At 44.3% G+C, this 18,081-nt stretch overlaps 1 protein-coding gene across 2 annotated transcripts in view; it reads left to right on the top strand.

The window, feature by feature from the left end:
• Positions 1–18,081, top strand: part of LOC129858156 (protocadherin Fat 4-like) — a 110,702-nt gene that overhangs the window by 82,639 nt on the left and 9,982 nt on the right. The window contains exons 7-11 of one of the 2 annotated variants that reach the window (XM_055927164.1): positions 8,782–8,962; positions 9,880–10,130; positions 10,369–14,715; positions 16,135–16,239; positions 16,523–16,830. In XM_055927164.1, coding sequence (XP_055783139.1) covers positions 8,782–8,962; positions 9,880–10,130; positions 10,369–14,715; positions 16,135–16,239; positions 16,523–16,830 — 5,192 coding nt within the window. The remainder of the gene's footprint in view (positions 1–8,781; positions 8,963–9,879; positions 10,131–10,368; positions 14,716–16,134; positions 16,240–16,522; positions 16,831–18,081) is intronic. The other variant, XM_055927165.1, reaches the window with a different exon arrangement.

Here is an 18,081-nt window from a genome sequence, read left to right as displayed (position 1 = left end):
CTAAGACAGGGAGGGAAACTGTTTTCCCAATTACTATCTGGCAGGACATTTTTAAGGTAGATGTTGAATATGTTAATTTTAACTCTTTGTTTACTGCAAGGCCACTTCTTAAAAAGTAAGTAAAAGTACAATAGTTTTGGAAAGTGTTTTAATTGCACAATTCAGAACTAGCTGTCTTGTCAAATTGATGATGCCTTTGGGTGACGTAAAGTAGGCCTATGATTAGTTATGTGTAGTTAAAATATGGTTGATGTGTGGATCATGGAAGGAATTCAACTTCAGGGCTTGTTTTGCTCCTCTATCTTGTGGCCGCCACTCTTTCAGGGTCTGTCTGAGGGTTTCAACGAAGGTAAACTCATTAACCGGTGGCTGAGTGGAATTTCAGGGCTAACTCTGTTGAGTGGAATCTGTCATGAAATGTATGGAAACAAAAGAGCTCTCTGGTGCTGGTTCTCATAATGCTTCCTGGCTGGGGAACAGGGAGTTTGGCACGCTCCTGTCAATGTTTGGAACTCCGCGCTCTGGCCCGAAATGTGGCACAAATACAAGCTGCATAAAGGTGTTTTACAAAGAGGCTTGTTGAAAGGAGACTTGAAGATCAGATCCCCTTGCAGTGGAAAGTTGTTGGCATAATTTCTGAGGGAAAAGTGTGACCAAGAGAGAAAGATAACGGGACTGTGGAGTCCCAGGCAACTGTAATAGCTATATGGTGTATAACATCAAACATCTGGCATCACCTGAAGGAAAATCAGATTTGTAGCCCACTGCCTAGCCACATAGCAGTAGTACAAGTTATCCCCCTCATAGAAAAATGTAGGACAATAAAAAATCTGAACACATACAAACACATACAATAGACATTGGACACACACACGCTACAATATGTTGGCAATGAGTGATACTGGAACTGTTTTACTCAGCCACCACAGTTTCAAAAAACACATTTTCTGTATGACATGTTGGTAAGTTATAGTAGCAGCGAACCTTGAGTATGCATCGTTAACTTTCATAGAGTTGCTTCTCACAAAACAGGAATTTTAGAAGGCCATATGTTTACAGTGCAGTTCATGTATTAAGTCAGATTGCTTTGTTTCTTTACATTTACAGTAACACTAGCAGAAGTTTGAAAGTGTTGTGAAGAAGACAAGAGAAAACACTGATGGGATTAAATGGTTAACCTTGTGTTCTTTCCTCACAGGGGGGATTGAAATGAAGGGGGAGAAGTGTTATAGTGTGGACACTTTATAAATAATTACATTGAATATGTATTGTACTTACCTGCAGTATAGTAGGATTGCTATTCATATGTGCATGGTTATTATTGGCACTGGCATTGACCGTGACCTTTGAGGTCATCACTCGGAGACAGATCTGTACAAGGCGACTCTATCACATGTTGAGTTGGCTGTATCGCTTTGCTGTATTTGTACCGTTTGTACATGGCTGTACACCTTTTCTTTCTTAGGTTGAAAATGAAGGAAAGTCATATAGAAATGCGTGTGGGCATTCCTTGTCAAGTTACTACACTAACTGTTGATGCAACCTGAATGCATTATTCATGTATTCATGTAGGCTGTCTTGGGAGCCATTCTCTGTTGTGAATGCTTATAGCACAATTATAATGCACGATAGACTACTGCCTTTGTGTAATGCTAGATGACATTGAACGTTAACAAGTTGTGCTCACTCTCATACTGTAGAATTTCTCCATTGTCTAGTGTACGTGCGTGTGGTGAGAACGTCCCCGGAGGAACATTGACATGCACCACGTTTGGTCCCATTTATTAAAGAGGAGGACACAGTAAATCCCCCAGCCCATGCCTATGGCGGCGCTTGCCATTGCATAGAAATCCCCTCTTTCACATCTCGCCATAGGGCCAAAGTGTGTGTACTTTCTCCCTTTCAGGTCTAAACGACCGCTTAGCAGATAAAGGACTGTAATGGACGTCCCATTTGAATGCAGGATCTTTTATGAATCTGGTCTGTAAACCTCCTAGGTTTCTTCAGTATTTCCAGTGTAGGATTCATCCTTGTTAGGAACGAATGGTCTGGTCATCTTAAAGATGATCTTTGTCTTGGATTATAATTATTGCTTTTTAAAAGAGGTTTTTGAGAGATGTCTCACCTCGCCCCTACTGTGCTTTAGTACTTAGCTCAGTAGAATGATTTCAATGGAAAGTGAAGCTAACAAAGTTTGGAGAATTACTGATATGTGTTGTAAAAGCATAGATGGGACCTTGCCAAATCATTGTCCAAAGCTGGCCACAATAAATATTTAATGGGGTCCATTTCTGAAGTCCTCTCCAAGGCAGACTAGTGGCAACACAAGACGAGGCCAAATAAAATATCAGGTTCCTCAAATGAACTTTAACAGACCTGTAACATTCTCGATCAACTCTTAAAAAACCGGCGCAGTAACAATGTGGTCTTGCAGGACGTTCTTTTTCGTATGCCTCTTTTTCCACTTCTGGTTTCTGGTCCACTTAACAATTGCGGGAACATGATGTTTGTGTAGATAGCTTTAGTGTCTAATAAGTGTTTTAAAGAGGTGGTGTGGGTTGGATGATTAGTGCTTTGCGGCAGCCAGGAGATCCACGTTTTAGAAACCGCGGCTCTCTGTGATCCTCTCAACCATGATCACACCACTAGCACGCAACAAAAGTTCATCTCAAATAAGTGATTTGCCGCCGCAATAATTCCAATGGTGTCTTCTAAGTTGTACTCCATAGGCATTGAAAACGAACGGCATAGACGGCTCTTCAGTTGTTACTCTTTTTAACGTTTGGAAACAGCAGAAAAACATGTCATTTTAAAGACCTGTGGGCCTACTGGACGACAACAATGTCAAAACCATTGAACAGTTCAGCAAATGAAAAGCGTCATGGTAATAAAAGCACAAAAGGCAAATCACTTCATAAACTCCCAGTACGTGCCCTGCAGTAGGAGAAAATGGCAGTTTGTCTATGAATGGACTTTTCCTGTCTGTCTGTAAACCGCCAACCCCTATTCATAACATAATGGGGGAAAAATATGTCTAACCATTCAGACACAGCACTCCATAAATAACTGAAAGCTCTATAACATTTTAGGTATAATTTGATGAATACTTCTGAGATTGCTGTATCATTAGAAATAGGGTTTTGAAACGGGGAGTGGTCTGTTGTGTATAGCTGGGAATATCCTTTTATATTATCTAGCTCATTAAGTGTGAGAAAAAGCCCTGTTTACTTTGTTACATTTGGCAAAAGCAGCAGTGGGATAGCTCGCACCCTACAAACACAGCTTCACCATCCCCATTCAGGCGTGTTGGAGCGGGCACATTAAAAGGAGCTTTGGTCGCAAAGCAACAGGTTCTCAGGAGGAGAAAAATGTCAGTGTCGGGCGAGATGGCGGCCAATTCACTGTGAGTAATGATGTGTTTTATTTACGCCGTCCCAAAAGAACACAATCTAGCCGCTGTTCATAAAGCGTAATTAACAGTTTAGCCTTAAACTCCCAGCTACAGATGGCTGTCAGATAAATGTACACATCCATCCTTCTTCCTAAGTCAACCTGTCTGGGGCTTCCAACTTTAATGAACCCTAGAGTTTGGACAACGAGGCTATTGTTCTGATGAACCAGGGTGTTCAACGAGAGATCACTCAATGATTTTGAAGGCAGAGATTATCCCCAGTGTCAGTAAGACACCCAAACCCAGCGCTTACCACTGCTCAGACTGGCCAATCCCTGGAGGACACAACAACCGTTCTCAGGGGGATGCAGCCATTTCCTTCAAGTCAACTCCCTGCACAGATCTCCCTGTGTGGCATATGCTCACCAACCAGCTTCAGATAGTTTAATTGTAATTATATGTCTTTTGTACCCCCTCCAGCTCTGAAAGGATGGCCCATGCCACCTTTTCCAGGGCTAATGTGATTTGTCCTCTGGTAATGTACACTAATAAGGTGCTTAGACTCGGCCATATGTTGATGCTAGACAATGCTTACTGGGGAGGGCTTATGGCCGGCTTACAGGGAAAGCTGTCAGTGTGTGTTTAAGCCAGAGCAGGCAAAGCAGATGGAACACAGCACTCCCAGTGAGTCTTCAGGGCTTGTTATTTTGGACGCTGACACTTAAGGGTTATTTAGGGTTCTCCCATTCGCTCATTTGATCCCACCAATAACAAACATTTTAGGCGCACAGGCTTAAATGCAATAATTGCATATTAGGAAGGAATTGAACATTGTTCTTCTCACGACCACTCCAGTCTCTTCGGTATAATTTAGAAATATCAAATACAGTTATGTTTTGGTCTCAGCTGGCCGAATTGTCATTGAGCGAGCCTAGGGGGAATGAATCATGCTTAAATTGGTATTGCTTTTCTGATTGAATTAAAGTGGTGAGGGATCCTCATACTGCGTTAGTGCTTAAAGTATTTATCTGAGGTGTTGTGTTTCTGCCTGTGAAATGGGCTATGATGACTCAATGTCTCTATCATTGTCTTATTTCTCCCGTACTGCCGATGGAATCTACACGGTTATCTGAATACCATCAGCCTGTAGTCTTGGAAAATAAAAAGTGATCTGTGGAGACAGGCCTCTCGTCAGGACTTAGCTTGGGCTTAGCATGTAGCAACACTATTGCAGAGCTTGCTGACATCACTATGAGTCTCGGGGCAATCCTTGTCTTGGAAACAAGGTACCATGAGATCAAATATTTTCTGATTGAAAGAGCACATTTCTCATGTCCAAACCCCATTTCTTCATGTTGTAATCTCCAAGACATATTTTCATTAAATATATACACTTTGAGCCAGTCTCCAAACAATGAGTGGCGTTTGCTGGCAAAACATTTTAGAATCACAGCAAAGTCCCCCAAGTAATATATACAATGAGTCTCCCAAAGATGTGAGCGGTGTTGTTGATATGTCCCGGTGTGAGGTAAATACTGATCTATAAATGTGTAATCATCAGGACAGGATTGTCAGGTCAGAGCAGTTTTCCTACACTCTTAGAAAAAAGGGTTCCAAAAGGGTTCTTCGGCTGTCCCCATAGGAAAATCCTTTTTGGTTCCAGGTTGAACCCTTTTGGGTTCCATGTAGAACCCTCTATAGAAAGGATTCTGCATTGAACCCAAAAGGGTTCTACCTGGAACCAAAAGGGTTCTTCAAAGGGTTCTCCTATTGGCTAAGCCGAAGAACCCTTCAAGATTCTAGATAGCACCTTTTTTTTCTTAGATTAAACCCGGTGTAAGATGATGCTAATGAGGCTAACTCAAGTCCAATAGGGCAGAGGTGATATCTGACATTTCCAGCTCCTCAAGTGTAGTAAACAAGATTCAGAAGGTTGATTTCAGCCTAGTCTTTTTAGTTGAATCTTAAGTTAAGTAATTTTTTGAATCATGTAACTGTGCCTCGTGATGAATATTTAAGCCTTTTTTCCAGTGGATGTAATGAAGTTAGGCACAACCCTGGAGTATCACCGGAGATGGCACGAAAAAACATGGTGCGGTTTCATACTAGCTCGTAAATAGTGTCAAATACACAGAACTGCTGGTGCAGCAGGAAGAAAGAGCTCTCTGGGAACACGTTTTGTCTATGGAAACAATACTTTTTAACCACAATGAATGGCACCACCGCCGGTGCTGCCGTCCCAGTACAACTTTCCACCAGCTCTCTTTCCATGGCACGATGATGTAATTTGTCATATATCTGCAGGCCAGACAAGGTTTGCTTGCAGCCAAACCTACTGTATGCCTAGTTCTGCCATATCTCCCCAGGCTCAAGCCATCGGTCACAAGTGGTGGAAACGTTCACCATTCAAATCAGCTAAATTGTTAACCTTGATACTTTGGTTGCCAGATTCCAGTGCAGACTGTTTGGATGAGAAGCTGGCATTTTCAACAGCAGTTTTTTTGGAGAGCGCATCCTATTGAAACAGCGTCAATTTCTCACTTTGTTATTCCTCCAGTCACACTCACAATTTTGAACTTGTCTTGTTATCAATATGGGTGGGGCCTTAGCATTATACTGGTGTGGGTGGTAGCTATGCTCTCTTCCTCCCGTATTCAATGTCACAGAAGCCGTCGTGGAATGTTTTCTCCTAACCAAAACTATGCATCAGCACCATACTTTGCATACTTGTATTTGCACACAGTATTTTATTCCATGATGACTGAATCTGTGAGCCCACAGAATGTAGTACGAGATCTTCAGAACTACGTACACATTATGGACACACAGCAGGTCAAAATGAAGAAACTATTGTTATGTGATAGCAATGATCCCTGGGAGGTTAAGAAGTAGACTGCGGAGAGAGTAGGATGGTGTGGGACTGATCCACACAGAAAGATATGGAAATACCTCATTTGAACCATGGCTGTCAACAAGGGTGAGTTCAGTGCAGGTTTAGGGTCAGAGAGGAGTGTTTCGTGGGGTTTAAGGCCGGGGGGTGGGGGGTGGGCTTTCTTCAGGCTTACCCGTGGATTAGCTAGGGTAACAGAGTCTGTCCCTAGCACCCAGCCCCTGGTGCGCTGGCGGTGGGGTGCTTGGTACCAGGTCAGGGGTCACACAAATGCAATGGCTGCTTCGGTTCTCCGGTGGCGGTGACTTCACATCCTCCCGAAAAGTGAAATGTCTGGACGGAGGCCAAAAGTATCCCACCTAAAAATACAAACAAAGGGAACAATGCTACGACACTACTATGGCTACACTCTGACTTTAAGGAGCCAATTCTATGTGCTGAAAAACGTTAACATGTTTTTCATTGAATTACTTAAAGATAGATTAAACAGATATCCATGCTCCACTGAGTTAATGACTGTCGCAGACAAAGTCAATTGGTTTTAAAAGACGCTAATCGGTCAAGGAGTTGCAGACCAGAACATCCTTAGCCGGCAACATTGCAGGGCTCTTACGAGTTGTTGTCTGCCAAACAGAGCTTGCCCGAAAACAGTGGCTCAGCGTTCCCTACCTTAAACTGATGCAGAAACCTCCTGACACGGATTAAGAGGATCAGTTGTAGAGTGGCAGCCATTTAATCTGCTTCCATAACAACCCGTGAAACAATGACTCAATCTTGTCAATCCCGTCACGTTGCACGCTTGTATGGGTGATGACACTAAGCATAGAGACCGACATGTAAATCACATCGGCCCACTACTAAGCAGTTTGCTGACTCATATGTTTTGATACTGGTGCCACTGGTTATGTAATTTAATGATGACAATCCAAATTAATGCTATTTATAGTATTCAGTGTTCCATGCATTTCATTTGGGGTGGTCTTAAAAAATATATTGCTTTTGAATGAGCAAATTCGTAAGTAAAGGCTGCCCTATTCTCTACTTTGAAACACCTTGCTTGAAATGATGTACTGCATGATGATCGTAAATTACCTTGTCATATGCGCTTTTCAAAGTCTAACAAGGCCTAGAGTTGCTAATAAACATACAATTGTGAAAATTAGCAACTTTTCTTGAGGCAAAGCAATGAATGACTCATCCTTGTAATGACTCACCAGTATAAAGTTTGCGGTTTCTGTGCCTGGTATTTTGGGATGAAACTGTTGACTTTTTCGCTGTGTATGTTATCATTTATTTTGTACTGGAATGCGTTTTTTGTCTGGGGTGTTTGTAACAATTTGAAGTGTGTTTGTGCTAACAACTGCTGTGCTGATCATAGCAGCTGAATGCATGAAGGATTTAGCTAAATATGCAGGTATTAGATGAAGTTATTTCATTTAACATAAGTATTTGGGAAGGATTTCTTGCATTAGTGCCATCACCCCACCGCTCATTCAATAAATATAAGGTTCTTCGCCGTACCATAATCCCTTTGTCATCCAAATGAGCAGATAAGCATTAGTTATGCGGCAAAGGGCTTATGAGCATGTGTTATTAATGAACATGATCTTTACACATCAAGAGAGCCTTCCTGGCTCTAAGGGATATGCTCCATATTGTCCCCCTGCATTACATTCTGGAGTTTCTGTATGTTTTGATTATGCACAGGCTCCAGATCAAGAGAGATTATTCATGGCCTCTTTCCAAATGTTTATTTTATTATTGTATTATTAATCCGTACCGCTGCACAAGATTCAATTATTTGATGTTAACAGCTGAATATACAGTAGCATATTAGCCACAAGTTCATTGGTAACACTTTACATTAACAGACCATCTAAAGAGAAGTTTGTGAAGGGGCAACTTGAGCAGGCAGATGTTTGAACATCTCTGTATTTTTGCTTTGCAGTTGGTTTTCATCTACTATTGATTTAAAGCCATCCCTCAGGGCCCGGAGAGCCTTATTTCGTCACTCGCTTGGCGAAAGAACGGCTAGATTTTTGCTGAAAATAGACATGTTCTGTTCTCTCGATTTCCACAAAGTAACTCACTGCGTGCTGCTTGCCTCAAAATAGATACCGGTACCTCAGCAACCAGACTACATCTATGATGTCCAAGACCCAGGGAAGGACACGTTCTAAAGATTCTGTTTCAGAGCTATTGATGTCTTTTGACGTGTTGTGTGTTGATGTGGCAGCATGGCTCAGAAAGCAGGACTGGTGGTGACCGAAGACGTTTGCTGGATTAAATGCAGGGATCTTGTGGTGCAGTCCCTGCAAGGATATAAATTGCTTCAGCATGTAAACGATAAACCCGCACAATAACTCATCTTTCACACAAAATGATATTCTAACTGCGCTCATATGGAACTGCCTTAGGTATTTCAAATAGAGTTTTCTCTTGGTCCTTTGATATCCTCTCATTCCCTTTTTGTCTTTTTTCCTCCCCCTTTTATGACCAGGCTCTCCTCCCCTGAGTGGAACGGGTACGGTCACCGTCTTGGTAGATGACGTCAACGACAACGTCCCTGTGTTCACCTCGTCCACCTTCCACACCACCATTGCAGAGGACGCCCCCACCGGCACTGACGTGCTCCTGGTTAACAGTTCCGACGCAGACGTGGGCCTCAATGGTATCATAAGGTACATCCCAGAGACAGACGTCCACCCCACTCCGTCCCTAGGGTCATAGGCGGGCTCCTGTACCCCAAGTCGGACATTTTACTCAGATCGGACCCCCGCCTGTTCACCCTCCCCTCGACCCGGTACCCCCAATGGGGAGGCGCATGGGGGTAAGGCAACTTGCCCCACTTTCCCAAAACATTGTAATGAGGATGTTAATTGGCTATGACAGAAGTAGTATCGGGGGTTCCACAGGTTCTAGGCCTTACTGGAAATCAGAACCAGTTGCCATCAGTTATTAGTTTCAATTCTCACAGCCCATTAAGTTGGGCTTTTTTACTTCTGCTTCTGGACTGTTTGGACCACTTCTGGTTGTAGACAGTTTGGTTGTTTGTTGTCCGAATAAGTCTGTGTTCCGTCTGTGTTCACACTTTATTCCATAATTTGTCACCAGTTTCAGGGGAAATGCTTTTCTAGGAAGCCTTTTCAAAATATGTGCTCTTGTGTACATGTATATGTCAGTATACGTTTGTGTCTGCGACTTACTGGAAACTTCTGAAAAGTTGAGTGAAACACTATCCTCTTTGGGAAACCAAAAAAGTATGGCTCTTTGGTCACAAAGAATTCTGGGGTGTCTCCAACCCTGAACTTCAGCAGAGAGCAGCTTGAATTAGAAGCCTCTGTGAGAATGAAAAAATACAGGAGAAAATGGAAGTACTAACTTCCATAGAAGAAGATAGAATATTAAGATGGATACTGATAGAATATTAAGATGGATACCTTAAGAATTGGGTAATGCTTTGCGTGATAGATGGTGCTTTCTTCAAACCAAAGAAACAGTAAGGAAGTTAAATTAGATCTGTGTTTTTATATTAAATGTACTCTCTGTCTCTTTAAAGCTGTGCCCTCCGCATGTCCTCTTCTGTGTGTCCCTACAGTTACAGCTTGACTGGAGGCAACGGTCAGTTTTCCATTAACCCAGGTACAGGCCAGATCATCACCAGCTCCCTACTGGACCGGGAGGCCAGAGCCAACTACCAGCTCCTAGTTGTGGCCACAGACGGGGGGCAGCCCCTGGGCATGTCCAGCTCCGCCACTGTGTCAGTGGTGGTGGCTGACATCAACGACAACCCTCCCCGCTTCCACCACCACCCCTACGTCACACACATCCCCGCCTTCACCACAGCAGGTGGGTTCAGATTTGATAAATTCATCTTAATTTCAAATATTAATGTTCTTCTATATCGAATTATATCATGCTTACACAGTATAATATATGATTAAATAATTAAAGTGTACTGTATATGAACTCCTATGAAATTATTACTTTTGTGAAAAATATTGATGATGAAGTGAATATCTGTTATACTTTCAGTAGTTATTATGAAGTATTTTGTCTCATTTCATCCACTTATTCTCATTTTCAGGCAACTTGGTATTCGCTGTGACGGTGACAGATGAGGACGCTGGACTCAATGCTCAGCTCCACTACTCTCTAACTGGCCGCAACTCTGACAAGTTCAAGATTGACCCCGTAAGAGGAGCCATAACAGCCAATGAGAGGTTGACAGGCAGCTCGGAGGTTACCCTCACTGTCCGAGTGAAAGACGGAGGAACCAATCCCAAAACAGACTCGACCACTGTGACCGTTCGGTTTGTGACCGGGGGAGACTTCCCTGTCATCAAGCTGAAGGATACTACTTTCACATTCCCAGAGAGCCAACCCACAAACACAATCGTTACCATAGTGACCGGGGCCTCTACACGTGGTGGGGCCCTATCATACTACATCGCCAGTGGAAACCTGGATAATGCCTTTCACATCGACCAGTTGACTGGAGAGCTGTCAATCAAACATTCACTGGACTTTGAACACATTCAGAAATATGTGCTCTGGGTTGAGGCCAGGGACCAAGGATTCCCCCCCCATTCCTCCTATGAGAAAGTGGAGATCACCGTGCTGGATGTAAACGACAACCACGCTGTATTTGACAGGGAACCATTCCATGCAGAGATACTGGAGAACCTGTCCCCTCAGCGGGTGCTCATGGTGTCTGCCGTGGATCAGGACAGCGGCCCTAATGGTCAGCTGGAATATGCCATTATCGACGGCAACAAGGAGAACAGCTTCAGCGTCAACCGGGCCACTGGTGAAATCCGAACGACCAAGCCTCTTGACAGGGAAAAACTAGCTCAATATGCCCTCAAAGTGAAGGCCACCGACCGTGGCAATTCTCCCAAAAGCACAGCTGTGAAAGTCCTGATCAATGTATTAGATGTGAATGATAACGCTCCCAGGTTCTCTAAGATCTTTAGCGCCACAGTGCCCGAAAACGCCCCAGTGGGTTACACTGTCACCAGGGTTACAACCACAGACGAGGACGCAGGTACTAATGCCATAAGCAAATATTCAATCACAGACGCAAGTCTACCGTTCACTATCAATCCAAGTACTGGAGACATAACTATCAGTAGACCACTCAATAGGGAAGACACCGGCCATTACATTGCCAAAGTGTCTGCCCATGACTCTGGCTGGACAGTTAGCACGGATGTCACAATATTTGTAACGGATGTAAATGATAATGCTCCCCGATTCAGTCGGCCATCTTACTACCTGGACTACCCTGAGCTTACAGAGGTGGGGTCACTCGTTACTCAGGTGTCTGCGACCGACCCCGACGAAGGTGTCAATGGCAAAATATTCTATTTCATCAGATCCCAGTCAGAATATTTCAGGATCAATTCAAGCTCGGGAGAAATCTTTATCAAGCAGCATTTAAAATATCAAAACTCAACTGGCAGCAACATAAACATAAATCGGCACAGTTTCATCATTACTGCTTCAGACCGTGCGACCAAGCCATTGATGAGTGAAACTACAGTCATTGTAAACATAGTAGATAGTAATGATAATCCACCCAAGTTTGAATCCTCTAGCTACTTTACCCCTGTCACTAAAAGCGTCAAAGTTGGCACCAAACTTATCAGGGTCATAGCTCTTGACCTTAAAGATTTTGGCCTCAACTCTGAGGTAGATTACATAATATCAGGAGGAAATAGCACTAGCAAGTTCAAGCTGGATAAACAGAGTGGATGGGTCGCTGTCGCCTCCTCACTCACCTCAGATATGAACAAGGTGTTCCTCATGGATGTTACAGCCAGAGACAAAGGGAACCCCCCTCTGAGTGCTAGAACCACTGTGAAAGTGGCAGTCACTGAAGAGAACCACCACACACCAGAGTTCTCCCAAAGCCAAGTCACAGCTACCATACCTGAGAGCCTTGCCGTGGGGACAGCCATCAGGACGCTCTCTGCCAGGGACAAGGACAAAGAGATGAACGGGCTTATTACATACAACATCACCACAGGTAATGACAAGGGCCTGTTTACCGTGAACAGTAAAACAGGAGTCCTATCTCTGGCCAATCATCTGGACTTTGAGGAAAAGCAAAAGCATGAACTCAGAGTGACAGCCAACGACGGGGGATGGATCGCAAAGACCAGCTACGTCATGGTCACAATCCATGTGACCGATGTGAATGACAACTCACCTATATTTGAACCTGATGAGTATTTCCCTGTGGTACAGGAGAACGTTCCCAGTGGCACAACGGTGGTGAAAATGAATGCCACAGACAGAGATACAGGGCCCAATGCCGTCATGGCTTACGTGATCCAGTCGTCAGACAGCGACCTCTTTGTAATTGATCCAAACACAGGTGTAATCACCACCCAGGGTTTCCTGGATTACGAGGCTAAGCAGGTCTACCACTTAACAGTGAAGGCCTTCAATGTCCCAGACGAGGAGCGCTGTAGTTTTGCCAATGTCAACATTCAGCTCAAGGGAGCCAATGAATACGTTCCCCGCTTTGTCTCAAAGCAGTATTACTTCGAAATATCTGAAGCAGCTCCAACAGGCACAGTGGTGGGAGAGGTGTTCGCCAGTGACCGTGACCAAGGGGATGACGGAGTGGTTTACTACCTAATTTTCGGGAAGAGCAGAAGAAAGGGCTTCGGCATCAACAGGAAAACAGGACAAATCTATGTCACAGGCCCCCTCGATCGTGAGAAAGAGGAAAAGATCTCACTCAAAGTCCTGGCGAAGAATGCGGGAAGCATCCGTGGGGCTGATATTGACGAGGTCTTTGTGAACATCACAATCCTGGATGCCAATGATCCTCCTGTTTTCAGCCAGGAACTGTATGATGTTCAGATCAGTGAGGGTCTTTCCCCTGGCAGTCTGGTCACCTTCGTTAGTGCCCAGGACTCTGACTCTGTCCCAAGCTGGAGCAGATTCTCCTACTCCATAGCATCAGATTTAGAGAACAATGTCTTCACTATCAACCCCCAGACTGGCCAAGTGTCTGTAGCAGCTGAGCTGGACAGGGAAACCACTCCTGTGTTCAGCCTGACTCTGCTAGCTGTGGACTCTGGCTCACCCTCCGCAACTGGAAATGCCACCCTGGTTGTGAATCTGGAGGACATTAATGATAACGGTCCTACTCTGAAGACGGTGAGTGCAGAAGTCATGGAGAACCAGCGAGCTGGGACAGATGTCGCAACTCTTACTTCAACCGACCCAGACCTGTCACCCAATCAAGGTCCGTTCTCATACAGTCTGCTCAGCGCTGGCTCAGCCAGTAATTACTTCAGCCTCAGCCCCACTGGAGTGCTGACCACCAATCGAGAGATTGACAGGGAGCAGATCAGCGACTTTTATCTCTCGGTGGTGATTAAGGACTCCGGTGTCCCTCAGATGTCCTCAACTGGAACGGTCCACGTAAAAGTAAACGATCAGAATGATAACCCATCAGAGCCACGCTCCGTGGAGATCTTCATCCACTATTTCGGAAACATGTTCCCCGGAGGATCCCTTGGGGTTGTGAAGCCCCAAGACCCAGACATCCAGGACAGCTTCCACTGCTCCTTGACCCCTCCTTCATCCAGTCTGTTCACCATCCCAACAGGCACCTGTGACCTCAATTCAAAGGCCCGCTCAACAGACGGAACATTCGAATTAGCTGTCCGAAGTAGTGATGGTGTCCACGGCTCTGTCAGCAGTAACGTCCGGGTCTTCTTCATGGGGTTCACCAACGCCACTGTGGACAATAGTATCCTGATTCGCCTCCGTACCCAGGGGGTTACCACCTTCCTCACCAATCACTACCTCAGCTTTGTCCGTATCGCAAACTCACAGCTGGCAGGGCTTGGCACTGGAGTACAGCTGTATGGCGCCTTTGAACTCAACAACCAAACATTCCTGATGGCTGCCATAAAGCGAAGCCATGGACAGTATGTCAACCCCAGTGGAGTTGCCACCTTCTTTCAGAGCATCAAAGATGTTCTGCACAGGCAGAGCGGTGTGCAGATAGACTCAGTGGATCATGACCCCTGCACACGTAACCCATGCCAAAATGGGGGCAGCTGCAAGAGGCGCCTTAGCGTGGGGCCAGATATGAAGACAGAGGATAGTGTCCCGGTGATCCTTGTCTCAAACCACCCCCATCAGCCCTACGCCTGCAGTTGCAGACCAGGGTACGCAGGGGGGCTGTGTGAGATGGATATAGACGAGTGCCTGCCCTCTCCGTGTCACAATGGCGGGACCTGCCACAACCTGGTGGGAGGATTCTCCTGCACCTGCCCAGAGGGATTCACAGGCATGGCCTGCGAGAGGGACGTCAATGAATGCCTCTCCAACCCCTGCAAGAACGGAGCGCTGTGCCAGAATTACCCCGGTGGATTCAACTGCCTCTGCAAATCTGGCTTTGCAGGTACCGTACACCGCCTTAGGAGCCATTTAGATTTTATGAGCAACACAACCACAGATGTTCAGCTAGGCTCAAGTATACACACACTGCACATGACTCACGCTTTTTTGTCCAAGTACAATATTTGCCTCCAAACGAATGCAAGAGGTGTTGTAACCCTAGCATACAGGCTTGACTGCCAAAAACCCAAAACTGTTTGGTTTTACGATTACAAGTTGGGGGGTATCCGCTTTGATGCATATCAGCTTGTCATGTTTACTTTAATAAAAGGGATGATGCGAAATTGACCCCAGTAAGGGCCTTACTGTGGACTGCACACAGTTCACTAGTCTCATATAGTCTCATATTCCTCTGCATGCCTTTCTTTCTACAGTACTTAAGCATATTCTTTATATTTAGGGCTCTGCTCATCTTTCTTTTGTTCGAACATTGAGAGGTTTAGTATGTATTAAAGTTTGATCCTTCCAGATCCTTAAAGATAATAAAAAAAAAAGTGAACTATAGATAATTATCCACTCTATTTTTGTGTAAATCACTCCCTCCCTACTTGAATTTGATGGTGTGATGAAGGGAGTGCACATGGAGAAGCATAAATGAGAACAGTAGTTTGAATCATGTCTGTTTGATCAGCTGCTGGCTATAGACATTTCCAATGATCAACAGCAGACATGTTGCCTCAGCACCAGTCATTACTGTCTTTTTTGATTATGACCATAACAAATGACCACACACCCTGTCGTTTCATCAAGACAAATGGCCCTCCTGAAGAACTGCACCTGTTGACTTACAGAAGTTTGCATGCCCTCCTGTTGAACTCCACACTTCCCATTTTCCATGCCTGGTTGTGGTGAAATCATTTTTCTGATGGTACAGGAGTCTTAAAAATGCTTAAAAATACATCAATCTGCAGGCCATTGTCAGTGTCGCCCCTTGCATACCTTGTTCTGTCTGTTCTTATGTTATTCATCATGTTTTAATTCATTGGCTTCAGAGATCCAATGAAATCTGCAGTTCTAAAATCTCTATATATTTTTGAACTTTTTCACACATGCAAGTTTCAAAGAAACTCTTATAAGATTACAATGGCCTAGATCAGGCTTTCCCGAACTTGTTCCTGGGGCCCTCCCTGGGTGCACCTTTTGGTTTTTGTCCTAGCCCTACACAGCTGATTTAAATAGCCAACTCCTCATCAAGCTTTGATTAGCTAGCTGCGCTAGGGCAAAAACCAAAACGTTTACCTAGCGGGGGGCCCCAGGACTGAGTTTGGGAAACTATGGCGTAGACCCTCTGTGATTTTAAGCATCAGTGACGGTGCCATAGGAAGAAAAACAACATGAACTGTGTTTGCCCCCACGTCTTCCTGTGTTTGCCCCACGTCTTCCCACCTCGTTCATTTTAATTTGTGTTGTTTTGTGAACCCAGGAAAAACGTGTGATTCCATCATCAATCACTGTGAGTGTAACCCATGTTTTAATGGCGGCTCCTGCCAGAACAGAGTGGATGGGTATAACTGTCATTGTCCATTTGGTAAGTATTAACTTAGAGGAAACTGCTACGTGATTGAAAACTATCTGGATTGGCAAAATTACTGGGGATAGCATGACACTGTGGATAGCATGTCTCCATGTCACATTTATTCACATACTGTATGTTGTGTAACTGTTTCTCTCTTCTAAGCATGATACCCTTATGGTTAGCCTATGATAGCGGATGACAACAGATTCTCAACTATGTGCTGATTTTGTAGATGCAGTATGGTGAATTATTCATGACATCCTTGTTTCATTTTTTTCATTCCTTTCCTCCTCAGGGGTCTTTGGAAAACACTGTGAACTCAACAGCTACGGGTTTGAGGAGCTGTCCTACATGGAGTTTCCGAGCCTGGATCCCAACAACAACTACATCTACATCAAGTTTGCCACACTAAAGAGCAACGCTCTCCTCATGTACAACCATGACAACCAGACCGGAGACAAGGCGGAATTCCTGGCTCTGGAGATCTTTGAGGGACGGATGCGCTTCTCGTTTAACTTGGGAAGCGGGACCTATAAACTAATCACCATGATAAAAGTTTCAGATGGACAGTTCCACACAGTCATCGCAAGGCGAGCTGGAATGGTGAGAGGCATTTTTGTTATATATGGCTTTATTACCAAGCTGTTTTTATTTGTTTTGCACCATAAACAGTTGGAAAATATATTTGGTTTGAAGTCAATGGTTTTATGCCTATAATTGCACAAATGTAGAGTAACATTCTAAAGCCCCCACATGTAGGCCTATATAGAAGACTAGTTTATGTTTCAATAGCAGTTATGACCTCCTGGGTTTTTATAGCTGAGAGCAGCGTCCAAATTTGGCCTCATATTCTTTTTTTTGCACCGTGAGATGATAATTAAACTGCCCACACACTGGTAGTTCAGCATATATTTTTCATAGTTGTAATTATATTTGATTGCTTGTTGTGATTTACAATATGGCTTCCAAAATAGCCTCAGACTCTGAAATTCCTTCTATTTGCTCCAAATCTAGTTGTTTCTCTGCCAGTTGTTCAGTGGTGGGGCTAAAAAAAATACCAGCCTGTCCAAAGTTGTATACGTCTCCTGCTGGACTTCAGATTTGTAATTTCCCATCATGCACTGGGATTTCATAGGAAACTGGCAAAATCATTAAATTGTCAGCTTTGAGAGAGTGACAGGATAGACAGGTGCACAACATGTAGTGAGAAATGCGATGCGCTGCAAATATTATGTGTAGGTTGAGGAATTACGATGTTGAGGTTCTTAACCGAGCTAGAAGAACGAAAACAGAGCGTATTATTTATTTTTCTCCGCTCTGCTGACGAGCACCCTCAGCACCCCTACTTCCCGCGGCTGTGCCTGTGGAGGGCGTTTTTCAGTTCCTCCACTTTTGGTGTAACGGCTGTCATAGTCGTTCTCCTCCTCAGACGAGGAGGAGCATGGATCGGACCAACACGCAGAGTGGGTAGTGCTCATGATAATTTATTAAATCGAAAACTGAACACTAACATGAAACAAAATAACAAAAATGAATACAACCGACAACAGTCCCGTGTGGCACGAATACAAACACGGAAACAAACACCCACAACACACACGTGAAACCCAGGCTGCCTAAGTATGATTCTCAATCAGGGACAACGATTGACAGCTGCCTCTGATTGAGAATCATACCCGGCCGAACACAAACATCCCAACATAGAAAATCACACATAGACAAACCCACCCAACTCACGCCCTGACCAACTAAATAAATACAAGACAAAAGAAAACAGGTCAGGAACGTGACATTTGGATTCTGAGCAGACACCAGTCATAGTCCTAGTAATGTAGGACACACCGAGAGAGTCAA

The sequence above is a fragment of the Salvelinus fontinalis genome, chromosome 6 (assembly GCF_029448725.1).
Source record: "Salvelinus fontinalis isolate EN_2023a chromosome 6, ASM2944872v1, whole genome shotgun sequence".
Classification (NCBI taxonomy): domain Eukaryota; kingdom Metazoa; phylum Chordata; class Actinopteri; order Salmoniformes; family Salmonidae; genus Salvelinus; species Salvelinus fontinalis.
The sequence above is the reverse complement of the archived record's forward strand: the minus strand, read 5'-3'. Positions and strand labels throughout refer to the sequence as shown.